The sequence below is a fragment of the Pecten maximus genome, chromosome 17 (genome assembly GCF_902652985.1).
Source record: "Pecten maximus chromosome 17, xPecMax1.1, whole genome shotgun sequence".
Taxonomy (NCBI): Eukaryota; Metazoa; Mollusca; class Bivalvia; order Pectinida; family Pectinidae; genus Pecten; species Pecten maximus.
In genome coordinates this window covers 10,266,837-10,280,759 of record NC_047031.1, presented here as the reverse complement: position 1 = coordinate 10,280,759, position 13,923 = coordinate 10,266,837, and the positions used below count along the sequence as shown (strand labels likewise).

Genomic DNA, 13,923 nt, shown 5'->3' with positions numbered 1-13,923 from the left:
TTCTACAGTATCGTCATCGTCCTCGTTGAAAAACGACAAAAACGTATAGGACGCTGACGCAATCATTATTATGTCCGCCATGTTGGATTTCGCGTGCGCAGAACGTGATTGGAACGTCATGTACCATTTAGCGAACCCGTTCCTAGTTGGCACAACCGGAACGTTCCGTTAAATGGAACACGCTGCAGCTCTCTCTCTAATAGATATTCATATCGATCAGAATGAGGTTTAAGATGTTCTAAAAATTCTTGATATGAATAAAGGTGTAGGTCCAGACAGTTAGTGATAGGATGCTAAAATAGAGTTTCCTCAGTACGTAAACCTTTGTGTCTTGGGGTAGGACGCCGACGCCGGGGGTACAGTATTATTCGTTATTCGTTATTCGTAACCGGTGAGCTAAAAACCGTTTCTAGGAGTCTTGATAACAACAATTACATTGTATTTTTGTTTGGTAACATTGGTTAATACTTAATAATTTTGTTTCCCTTTTGTCTTCTGTATCGGCAGGATTGAATGCATGAACTTAATGCATTGTCAACATGCAATGTATCTTGATTGAGTGAGAGAAAGAGACAGCGAGACAGAGACAGAGAGAGAGAGTGCGTGTGTTTGTGCAATTTCCCCGCCATTGCATGTTCCTATCCTGTTTACTTTGTTTATGCTCTTGGCTGCAGTACGGTAGGTCGTCCGTCAATCAATCGAGATAGCACTTAGAAGGTCATGGACACTGGTCGGGCAGTAATAAATAAACTCGGCCGCGACACTGACCACAACTTGACCAGCGCTCGACTAGCACAGTGGGAAATTTTATTGACAGTGTATATTCAGTGAATTAAATCGACAATATGCGAATTGAAACTCCAACAGTACGTAAGTATTCAGTAGAAGTTGTGTAGATGAAGCGTACATGCCAACATGGTGTACATGCCTGTTTGTCCTGTAAGCAGCGCACCACCGGAGCAGGTACAGGTATATTCGGACACGTGTAAACTATAAGAAAAACATTTGTAATAATCTGAATACACGAACATCCAGACCAGTGACGTGCACGTGCTAACTGTCTTTTGACATTGATTTATTAATTAGTTGATTAAATTAATTAGTTAATTTGATATTTGTTTACATTTGTTATAGTGTAATTGATGTATTTGTTTACGTTTGTTAATGTGTTGGTTCCGTTTTATTTCGGTGATTGTTATTTGAAAACTGCATTCTGTGTTCAATAATCTAATTTTTGCAATGTTGATATCAAGTATTCCGTAACTGTTGTTTGCTACAAACACATACAAAAATTATATAAGTATATGTGTATGTATGCGTCACCAGTGGTCGTGAAACTTGACATCAGGGCCGGCAGATTTAAATTATGCATGGCGCTGCATATTATGGTAATTAGTGTGGACGGCGAGCGATATCAGAACTTAAACTTTAAACATTCTGATAAGTTTAAATGTATTTAACAGAGAGGGGATCCGCTGTGTTATCGCCATTCCAAAGGGAGAAACTCGAGTACTACTTCAAGTTTTTTGGTACGTATTTATCAGAAATGTGTCAGTTGTACCTTTGTTCACAGGATTCATTATTATAAAAATTGTGAGCTATAAGTCTGATATCTAGATGTATCTGATAACATGTTTTACACTACGGAGAGATAAGTTTGTATTGAGATAATTCTTATATACCAGTTTTGAAGGGAAAAGAGTACATTGTGTACATTGGTAGATTTTGAACTTTTGACCCCTTTATTTGAAAACACTTTCGTGAACTGGATTCCAGGTACCCTATAACCAGTCAATGAACCAGTAGCTATGGATGTAGTAGTTAAAACGTCGGACATAAATAACACTGTAATAATGTGTCGCCTAGCATAAGAGGGATGGTATAAATGTCATTATACGGCATTTCTCTCGATAGGCTACATTATGGAGACAGAACGTAGGTCTGTGTATTGGCGAGTTTGACCACAGCTGTCCGACACATGTCGCTGTGTATTATATACTCGCGTTACTGTCCAGAGAGAAGCCTTGACATAGTTTACGGTACACCGCTTCTCGGACAAATAACAAGCAAAAACAAAATGACACCAGCTCCACAATAACCCAACAGGATAATAAATTGTAAGACTGTGTTGAAGGAGAGTAGTTTAGATTGTAGCATTGTTGCATGCCTCTGTGCTGTTTGATATGTGTATTAATGCATTCTTCATTAACTACAGATGTTGATGGCGATGGATATCTGATGAAAAAAGACCTCCCTCTGTTGTTCAAGGTAAGGATAAAACTCTGTCTGCTGATAGTGTCCCTCTAGGACTCGTCAGTGATGTTAGGGACGATAACTCTGTCTATACTGACCGTGTCCCTCTAGGACTTTTCAGTGAAGATACTTGAACCGGAAAGTTTTCTTGTGAATCCATTCCTATGCTGATGTGGTTGTTTCAGTGCACTATAAATTCGGGATCAGTTCCGCGCTAGAACACGGACTGCTACAGCATAAACACATACACTACACATATCTATTTCTCACAACAGGGGAGGTCGTCCTTAATGACCATAGCTGTTGATTGGACATTAAACAGTGTAAAGCTACCGTACAGGGAGCAGTAATTTAATACCATTTCAATGATTTTAGTATTTCACAGGTCTTCGGACAGAACAAAAGCCCATTTCAACTAGAATTATTGATTATATAAGTGGTACTAATGTGAGCATTCCTTTGGGCAGTTTTGAATACCAAATATGACCATTCGGCTGATTTCTCTTTGTTGACCCTGGCCGTTTGGTTGTTAGTAGATTTTACACTGTACGGTTAAACAAACATAAATGTTGGGGGATGTGGCAATCTACTTTAATTCGTATGGTTGTTATTGCTTAAACTAACACAAGAAAGTCATTTAATGAAGTCCTGATTTATTCATGGTAGTTCTACATAGGCTACCTGTGTACATTATGTAATCGGATTAAGTTTAGTTTATTATCGATGAGCTCGACTTGTCGCCAGCCACCAACAAGATTAACCGAATGACCTTGTCAGAAAATCAATAGACTTACTCGGTACGTCAACCACGGGAGAGGTCAGAGGTCAGCGATACCCGGCGGTGTACAAACAGACAACAATCTGATCCGAGTCTTGGTTTCTATAAAATTCCATATAACGAGAATGAAGGCTATTTAATTCACTGTGAAAGGAAACTCGCTACCTGGATTTCTCACCCGGGTCCGTGTTATCTACAGTATCTTATTGACAGTATCGGCATGTGTGATTTGACAATACTAGTTCGAATATGCAGCTGCCGTGATCCGAAATGGAATATATTAATATTATCCAACTATTTAAAACCACTTTTCTTGTGTAGTAAATTCTTTGAAATGATTCTTCTTCTGTAGCAATGAAATGAGTTGGTCCATATTTAATATAAACTTTATTTTATTCATTTAATTCATAAATATACAATACACAATCACACAGTCATAATTTGAATGGTATTCGGAAACAAGTATAAAACTTATATTAATCCGTCTCCTTTTGGTCCATATTTGGTATGAAGCATCTGAAGTCAAATGTTAAATGTCAACTTGAACCTCTGCGATATGGGAAGATGGCTTCTTGATGTTAAAAAGTAGACATCACAGCACTGTTTGATGTTCTATTAATCCGTTTTCCGAAAAGTGTTAGTAGTTTATGCTAACTCACACTTTACCAGTCGTTTTACAATGTATTTTCCGGAACCCCGAAACCAATTTCAGTGAAATTCTGTAGACACGTGCCATGGTCAGAGGTCAATCGGTATTGTCAATCCTATAGTCCGCATTACTCTGGTGCTAACATTTCTATCATTTCCTAGTTTACTTTAGAGATAATAGAATCAAATACTCAGAGTGAAATCTATGATAAATATCAGATAACGCTGTTTTGTTGTTTTCTGACACGTTGTTGGTGTTTTAAAAACAAAAGAACACTTTTTAAACCCACAGCCAATTGATCCGACTGGTTTTTTAAAAATTTCCAATATTTTAAAACGGAAAAAAGGGAAAAAGGGCCCCAATTTTAAAATTTTTTTCACCCCGTGGGGGGAAACGTACCCTTTAAAAAAAGGGGTTCCTTTTGGTATTTTATAAGACCCAAGTATTTAAAACGATTCGATATATGGGGATAAAAAAATTTTAAATTTACAACCATTTTTGGGGTTTTCTTTAAAATTTCCCTTTTGAAAATGTTTATTTTTCAAAATTTTTACCCAAATTCTTTTAAAACAATGATTTTTTTCCCCGGAAAACGAAAAATTTTAAAAAGCTTTGGGGATATGGAGGTTAAGGGGGGTAAAGTAATGAATTTTAAACGATTAAATTTTGGGGAAAAAGTGGGGGGGGGGGGGGGGGCTAATGGGGGGGGTTTGAAAGGGTTTTGGGGGGAAAAAAGCGAAGAAAGGAAAGGGGGGAAAAAAGGAAAGGGAAGAAGGCCTTAAGGAATTTTGGGGGGGGTAAAAATTTTAATTTTAGACGGTAATGAAAAAAACCCGGGAAAAATTTGAAAATTCAAAAAACGTGGGGGTTTTTTGACTTGGGGTTTTAAAAACAAAAAAGGGCTTTTTTTTTATAAGCAAAGTAGGGTTGGGCCCCCGGATTGTTTAAAATTGTTAAAAGTGTGATTGGGAGGTTCCCGTTTTTTTGGGGGAAAAATGGGGGTTGGGCCCCCGGGTTGTTTTTTGGGGTATCCCCGTAAATGGGAGGACCTCTTTTTAAGGAAAAAAGTGTTAAAGGGAGCCCTTGTTTAAAGGTATAAGGTATTTGATTACCCCCCGGGGAAATTTTTTTAACGGCACCCAGGAGGGCCCACGGCCCTCTCTTTTTTATTTCCAAAAAAAAAGGGGGTTGATACCGGTTCACAACTAAATGCTGGGGCCCAGGACCTCTCGTTTATATACTGTATCCATCAGTGATTTGGGCCCCAGGCCTTCTTTATATTGGAAAAAAACCCCTCCAGTGATTAGGGCCCACGGACCTCTCGTTTATATCGGGTATAAACAACTAGGACTTGGGGCCACGACCTCTCTTTTATTACGGTATCAACTCATGACTTGGGGCCCCGGACCTCTCGTTTTATACGGAAAAACCTCAGTGATTGGGGCCCACCCCTCGTTTATATTTTGTATCAAAAGCTCGGACTTGGGGGCCCACGGACCTCTCTTTTAAATTACTGGTACACACTCAGTGACTTAGGGCCCACGGACCTTCTTTTTAAATACTGGTTCAAAACTCATGTTTGGGGCCCAGGCCCTCGTTTATATCGGTATCAAAAACCAGTGACTTGGCCCACGGCCCTCTCGTTATATACTGGTATCAAACTCAGTGATTTAGGGCCCACGGACCTCTCGTTTATATACTGGTATCACAACTCAGTGACTTAGGGCCCACGGACCTCTCGTTTATATACTGGTATCACAACTCAGTGACTTAGGGCCCACGGACCTCTCGTTTATATACTGGTATCACAACTCAGTGACTTAGGGCCCACGGACCTCTCGTTTATATACTGGTATCACAGCTCAGTGACTTAGGGCCCACGGACCTCTCGTTTATATACTGGTATCACAACTCAGTGACTTAGGGCCCACGGACCTCTCGTTTATATACTGGTATCACAACTCAGTGACTTACGGCCCACGGACCTCTCGTTTATATACTGGTATCACAACTCAGTGACTTAGGGCCCACGGACCTCTCGTTTATATACTGGTATCACAAGCTCAGTGACTTAGGGCCCACGGACCTCTCGTTTATATACTGGTATCACAACTCAGTGACTTAGGGCCCACGGACCTCTCGTTTATATACTGGTATCACAACTCAGTGACTTCAGGCCCACGGACCTCTCGTTTATATACTGGTATCACAACTCAGTGACTTAGGGCCCACGGACCTCTCGTTTATATACTGGTATCACAAGCTCAGTGACTTAGGGCCCACGGACCTCTCGTTTATATACTGGTATCACAACTCAGTGACTTAGGGCCCACGGACCTCTCGTTTATATACTGGTATCACAACTCAGTGACTTAGGGCCCACGGACCTCTCGTTTATATACTGGTATCACAACTCAGTGACTTAGGGCCCACGGACCTCTCGTTTATATACTGGTATCACAACTCAGTGACTTAGGGCCCACGGACCTCTCGTTTATATACTGGTATCACAACTCAGTGACTTAGGGCCCACGGACCTCTCGTTTATATACTGGTATCACAACTCAGTGACTTAGGGCCCACGGACCTCTCGTTTATATACTGGTATCACAACTCAGTGACTTAGGGCCCACGGACCTCTCGTTTATATACTGGTATCACCACTCAGTGACTTAGGGCCCACGGACCTCTCGTTTATATACTGGTATCACAACTCAGTGACTTAGGGCCCACGGACCTCTCGTTTATATACTGGTATCACAACTCAGTGACTTAGGGCCCACGGACCTCTCGTTTATATACTGGTATCACAACTCAGTGACTTCAGGCCCACGGACCTCTCGTTTATATACTGGTATCACAACTCAGTGACTTAGGGCCCACGGACCTCTCGTTTATATACTGGTATCACAACTCAGTGACTTAGGGCCCACGGACCTCTCGTTTATATACTGGTATCACAACTCAGTGACTTAGGGCCCACGGACCTCTCGTTTATATACTGGTATCACAACTCAGTGACTTAGGGCCCACGGACCTCTCGTTTATATACTGGTATCACAGCTCAGTGACTTAGGGCCCACGGACCTCTCGTTTATATACTGGTATCACAACTCAGTGACTTCAGGCCCACGGACCTCTCGTTTATATACTGGTATCACAACTCAGTGACTTAGGGCCCACGGACCTCTCGTTTATATACTGGTATCACAACTCAGTGACTTAGGGCCCACGGACCTCTCGTTTATATACTGGTATCACAACTCAGTGACTTAGGGCCCACGGACCTCTCGTTTATATACTGGTATCACAAGCTCAGTGACTTCGGGCCCACGGACCTCTCGTTTATATACTGGTATCACAGCTCAGTGACTTAGGGCCCACGGACCTCTCGTTTATATACTGGTATCACAACTCAGTGACTTAGGGCCCACGGACCTCTCGTTTATATACTGGTATCACAACTCAGTGACTTAGGGCCCACGGACCTCTCGTTTATATACTGGTATCACAACTCAGTGACTTAGGGCCCACGGACCTCTCGTTTATATACTGGTATCACAACTCAGTGACTTAGGGCCCACGGACCTCTCGTTTATATACTGGTATCACAACTCAGTGACTTAGGGCCCACGGACCTCTCGTTTATATACTGGTATCACAACTCAGTGACTTAGGGCCCACGGACCTCTCGTTTATATACTGGTATCACAACTCAGTGACTTAGGGCCCACGGACCTCTCGTTTATATACTGGTATCACAACTCAGTGACTTAGGGCCCACGGACCTCTCGTTTATATACTGGTATCACAACTCAGTGACTTAGGGCCCACGGACCTCTCGTTTATATACTGGTATCACAACTCAGTGACTTAGGGCCCACGGACCTCTCGTTTATATACTGGTATCACAACTCAGTGACTTAGGGCCCACGGACCTCTCGTTTATATACTGGTATCACAACTCAGTGACTTAGGGCCCACGGACCTCTCGTTTATATACTGGTATCACAACTCAGTGACTTAGGGCCCACGGACCTCTCGTTTATATACTGGTATCACAACTCAGTGACTTAGGGCCCACGGACCTCTCGTTTATATACTGGTATCACAACTCAGTGACTTCAGGCCCACGGACCTCTCGTTTATATACTGGTATCACAACTCAGTGACTTAGGGCCCACGGACCTCTCGTTTATATACTGGTATCACAGCTCAGTGACTTAGGGCCCACGGACCTCTCGTTTATATACTGGTATCACAACTCAGTGACTTAGGGCCCACGGACCTCTCGTTTATATACTGGTATCACAGCTCAGTGACTTAGGGCCCACGGACCTCTCGTTTATATACTGGTATCACAGCTCAGTGACTTAGGGCCCACGGACCTCTCGTTTATATACTGGTATCACAACTCAGTGACTTAGGGCCCACGGACCTCTCGTTTATATACTGGTATCACAACTCAGTGACTTAGGGCCCACGGACCTCTCGTTTTTATACTGGTATCACAACTCAGTGACTTAGGGCCCACGGACCTCTCGTTTATATACTGGTATCACAACTCAGTGACTTAGGGCCCACGGACCTCTCGTTTATATACTGGTATCACAACTCAGTGACTTAGGGCCCACGGACCTCTCGTTTATATACTGGTATCACAACTCAGTGACTTAGGGCCCACGGACCTCTCGTTTATATACTGGTATCACAACTCAGTGACTTAGGGCCCACGGACCTCTCGTTTATATACTGGTATCACAACTCAGTGACTTAGGGCCCACGGACCTCTCGTTTATATACTGGTATCACAACTCAGTGACTTAGGGCCCACGGACCTCTCGTTTATATACTGGTATCACAACTCAGTGACTTAGGGCCCACGGACCTCTCGTTTATATACTGGTATCACAACTCAGTGACTTAGGGCCCACGGACCTCTCGTTTATATACTGGTATCACAACTCAGTGACTTAGGGCCCACGGACCTCTCGTTTATATACTGGTATCACAACTCAGTGACTTAGGGCCCACGGACCTCTCGTTTATATACTGGTATCACAACTCAGTGACTTAGGGCCCACGGACCTCTCGTTTATATACTGGTATCACAACTCAGTGACTTAGGGCCCACGGACCTCTCGTTTATATACTGGTATCACAACTCAGTGACTTAGGGCCCACGGACCTCTCGTTTATATACTGGTATCACAACTCAGTGACTTAGGGCCCACGGACCTCTCGTTTATATACTGGTATCACAACTCAGTGACTTAGGGCCCACGGACCTCTCGTTTATATACTGGTATCACAACTCAGTGACTTAGGGCCCACGGACCTCTCGTTTATATACTGGTATCACAACTCAGTGACTTAGGGCCCACGGACCTCTCGTTTATATACTGGTATCACAACTCAGTGACTTAGGGCCCACGGACCTCTCGTTTATATACTGGTATCACAGCTCAGTGACTTAGGGCCCACGGACCTCTCGTTTATATACTGGTATCACAACTCAGTGACTTAGGGCCCACGGACCTCTCGTTTATATACTGGTATCACAACTCAGTGACTTAGGGCCCACGGACCTCTCGTTTATATACTGGTATCACAGCTCAGTGACTTAGGGCCCACGGACCTCTCGTTTATATACTGGTATCACAACTCAGTGACTTTGGGCCCACGGACCTCTCGTTTATATACTGGTATCACAACTCAGTGACTTAGGGCCCACGGACCTCTCGTTTATATACTGGTATCACAACTCAGTGACTTAGGGCCCACGGACCTCTCGTTTATATACTGGTATCACAACTCAGTGACTTAGGGCCCACGGACCTCTCGTTTATATACTGGTATCACAACTCAGTGACTTAGGGCCCACGGACCTCTCGTTTATATACTGGTATCACAACTCAGTGACTTAGGGCCCACGGACCTCTCGTTTATATACTGGTATCACAACTCAGTGACTTAGGGCCCACGGACCTCTCGTTTATATACTGGTATCACAACTCAGTGACTTAGGGCCCACGGACCTCTCGTTTATATACTGGTATCACAACTCAGTGACTTAGGGCCCACGGACCTCTCGTTTATATACTGGTATCACAACTCAGTGACTTAGGGCCCACGGACCTCTCGTTTATATACTGGTATCACAACTCAGTGACTTAGGGCCCACGGACCTCTCGTTTATATACTGGTATCACAACTCAGTGACTTAGGGCCCACGGACCTCTCGTTTATATACTGGTATCACAACTCAGTGACTTAGGGCCCACGGACCTCTCGTTTATATACTGGTATCACAACTCAGTGACTTAGGGCCCACGGACCTCTCGTTTATATACTGGTATCACAACTCAGTGACTTAGGGCCCACGGACCTCTCGTTTATATACTGGTATCACAACTCAGTGACTTAGGGCCCACGGACCTCTCGTTTATATACTGGTATCACAACTCAGTGACTTAGGGCCCACGGACCTCTCGTTTATATACTGGTATCACAACTCAGTGACTTAGGGCCCACGGACCTCTCGTTTATATACTGGTATCACAACTCAGTGACTTAGGCCCACGGACCTCTCGTTTATATACTGGTATCACAACTCAGTGACTTAGGGCCCACGGACCTCTCGTTTATATACTGGTATCACAACTCAGTGACTTAGGGCCCACGGACCTCTCGTTTATATACTGGTATCACAACTCAGTGACTTAGGGCCCACGGACCTCTCGTTTATATACTGGTATCACAACTCAGTGACTTAGGGCCCACGGACCTCTCGTTTATATACTGGTATCACAACTCAGTGACTTAGGGCCCACGGACCTCTCGTTTATATACTGGTATCACAACTCAGTGACTTAGGGCCCACGGACCTCTCGTTTATATACTGGTATCACAACTCAGTGACTTAGGGCCCACGGACCTCTCGTTTATATACTGGTATCACAACTCAGTGACTTAGGGCCCACGGACCTCTCGTTTATATACTGGTATCACAAGCTCAGTGACTTAGGGCCCACGGACCTCTCGTTTATATACTGGTATCACAACTCAGTGACTTAGGGCCCACGGACCTCTCGTTTATATACTGGTATCACAACTCAGTGACTTAGGGCCCACGGACCTCTCGTTTATATACTGGTATCACAACTCAGTGACTTAGGGCCCACGGACCTCTCGTTTATATACTGGTATCACAGCTCAGTGACTTAGGGCCCACGGACCTCTCGTTTATATACTGGTATCACAACTCAGTGACTTAGGGCCCACGGACCTCTCGTTTATATACTGGTATCACAACTCAGTGGAATTCGGGCCCACGGACCTCTCGTTTATATACTGGTATCACAACTCAGTGACTTAGGGCCCACGGACCTCTCGTTTATATACTGGTATCACAACTCAGTGACTTAGGCCCACGGACCTCTCGTTTATATACTGGTATCACAACTCAGTGACTTAGGGCCCACGGACCTCTCGTTTATATACTGGTATCACAACTCAGTGACTTAGGGCCCACGGACCTCTCGTTTATATACTGGTATCACAACTCAGTGACTTAGGGCCCACGGACCTCTCGTTTATATACTGGTATCACAACTCAGTGACTTAGGGCCCACGGACCTCTCGTTTATATACTGGTATCACAACTCAGTGACTTAGGGCCCACGGACCTCTCGTTTATATACTGGTATCACAACTCAGATGACTTCAGGCCCACGGACCTCTCGTTTATATACTGGTATCACAACTCAGATGAATTCAGGCCCACGGACCTCTCGTTTATATACTGGTATCACAACTCAGTGACTTAGGGCCCACGGACCTCTCGTTTATATACTGGTATCACAACTCAGTGACTTAGGGCCCACGGACCTCTCGTTTATATACTGGTATCACAACTCAGATGACTACAGGCCCATGGACCTCTCGTTTATATACTTGTATCACAACTCAGTGACTTAGGGCCCACGGACCTCTCGTTTATATACTGGTATCACAACTCAGTGACTTAGGGCCCACGGACCTCTCGTTTATATACTGGTATCACAACTCAGTGACTTAGGGCCCACGGACCTCTCGTTTATATACTGGTATCACAACTCAGTGACTTAGGGCCCACGGACCTCTCGTTTATATACTGGTATCACAACTCAGTGACTTAGGGCCCACGGACCTCTCGTTTATATACTGGTATCACAGCTCAGTGACTTAGGGCCCACGGACCTCTCGTTTATATACTGGTATCACAACTCAGTGACTTAGGGCCCACGGAGCCTCTCGTTATATACTGGTATCACAGCTCAGTGACTTAGGGCCCACGGACCTCTCGTTTATATACTGGTATCACAACTCAGTGACTTAGGGCCCACGGACCTCTCGTTTATATACTGGTATCACAACTCAGATGACTTCAGGCCCACGGACCTCTCGTTTATATACTGGTATCACAGCTCAGTGGCTTAGGGCCCACGGACCTCTCGTTTATATACTGGTATCACAACTCAGTGACTTAGGGCCCACGGACCTCTCGTTTATATTGGTATCACAACTCAGTGACTTAGGGCCCACGGACCTCTCGTTTATATACTGGTATCACAACTCAGTGACTTAGGGCCCACGGACCTCTCGTTTATATACTGGTATCACAACTCAGTGACTTAGGGCCCACGGACCTCTCGTTTATATACTGGTATCACAACTCAGTGACTTAGGGCCCACGGACCTCTCGTTTATATACTGGTATCACAACTCAGTGACTTAGGGCCCACGGACCTCTCGTTTATATACTGGTATCACAACTCAGTGACTTAGGGCCCACGGACCTCTCGTTTATATACTGGTATCACAACTCAGTGACTTAGGGCCCACGGACCTCTCGTTTATATACTGGTATCACAACTCAGTGACTTAGGGCCCACGGACCTCTCGTTTATATACTGGTATCACAACTCAGTGACTTAGGGCCCACGGACCTCTCGTTTATATACTGGTATCACAACTCAGTGACTTAGGGCCCACGGACCTCTCGTTTATATACTGGTATCACAACTCAGTGACTTAGGGCCCACGGACCTCTCGTTTATATACTGGTATCACAACTCAGTGACTTAGGGCCCACGGACCTCTCGTTTATATACTGGTATCACAACTCAGTGACTTAGGGCCCACGGACCTCTCGTTTATATACTGGTATCACAACTCAGTGACTTAGGGCCCACGGACCTCTCGTTTATATACTGGTATCACAACTCAGTGACTTAGGGCCCACGGACCTCTCGTTTATATACTGGTATCACAACTCAGTGACTTAGGGCCCACGGACCTCTCGTTTATATACTGGTATCACAACTCAGTGACTTAGGGCCCACGGACCTCTCGTTTATATACTGGTATCACAACTCAGTGACTTAGGGCCCACGGACCTCTCGTTTATATACTGGTATCACAACTCAGTGACTTAGGGCCCACGGACCTCTCGTTTATATACTGGTATCACAACTCAGTGACTTAGGGCCCACGGACCTCTCGTTTATATACTGGTATCACAACTCAGTGACTTAGGGCCCACGGACCTCTCGTTTATATACTGGTATCACAACTCAGTGACTTAGGGCCCACGGACCTCTCGTTTATATACTGGTATCACAACTCAGTGACTTAGGGCCCACGGACCTCTCGTTTATATACTGGTATCACAACTCAGTGACTTAGGGCCCACGGACCTCTCGTTTATATACTGGTATCACAACTCAGTGACTTAGGGCCCACGGACCTCTCGTTTATATACTGGTATCACAACTCAGTGACTTAGGGCCCACGGACCTCTCGTTTATATACTGGTATCACAACTCAGTGACTTAGGGCCCACGGACCTCTCGTTTATATACTGGTATCACAACTCAGTGACTTAGGGCCCACGGACCTCTCGTTTATATACTGGTATCACAACTCAGTGACTTAGGGCCCACGGACCTCTCGTTTATATACTGGTATCACAACTCAGTGACTTAGGGCCCACGGACCTCTCGTTTATATACTGGTATCACAACTCAGTGACTTAGGGCCCACGGACCTCTCGTTTATATACTGGTATCACAACTCAGTGACTTAGGGCCCACGGACCTCTCGTTTATATACTGGTATCACAACTCAGTGACTTAGGGCCCACGGACCTCTCGTTTATATACTGGTATCACAACTCAGTGACTTAGGGCCCACGGACCTC

At 44.6% G+C, this 13,923-nt stretch overlaps 1 protein-coding gene across 2 annotated transcripts in view; it reads left to right on the top strand.

Moving 5' to 3' along the window:
• Nucleotides 1-708: 708 nt before the first annotated feature.
• The window catches only part of LOC117316022 (sarcoplasmic calcium-binding proteins I, III, and IV-like), a 29,288-nt gene continuing 16,073 nt past the window's right edge, over nucleotides 709-13,923 (top strand). The window contains exons 1-3 of one of the 2 annotated variants that reach the window (XM_033870512.1): nucleotides 709-870; nucleotides 1,464-1,529; nucleotides 2,216-2,268. In XM_033870512.1, the coding sequence (XP_033726403.1) occupies nucleotides 846-870; nucleotides 1,464-1,529; nucleotides 2,216-2,268 (144 nt within the window). In that variant the 5' untranslated portion in view covers nucleotides 709-845. Of the gene's footprint in view, nucleotides 964-1,463; nucleotides 1,530-2,215; nucleotides 2,269-13,923 lie in introns of both variants that reach the window. The other variant, XM_033870511.1, reaches the window with a different exon arrangement.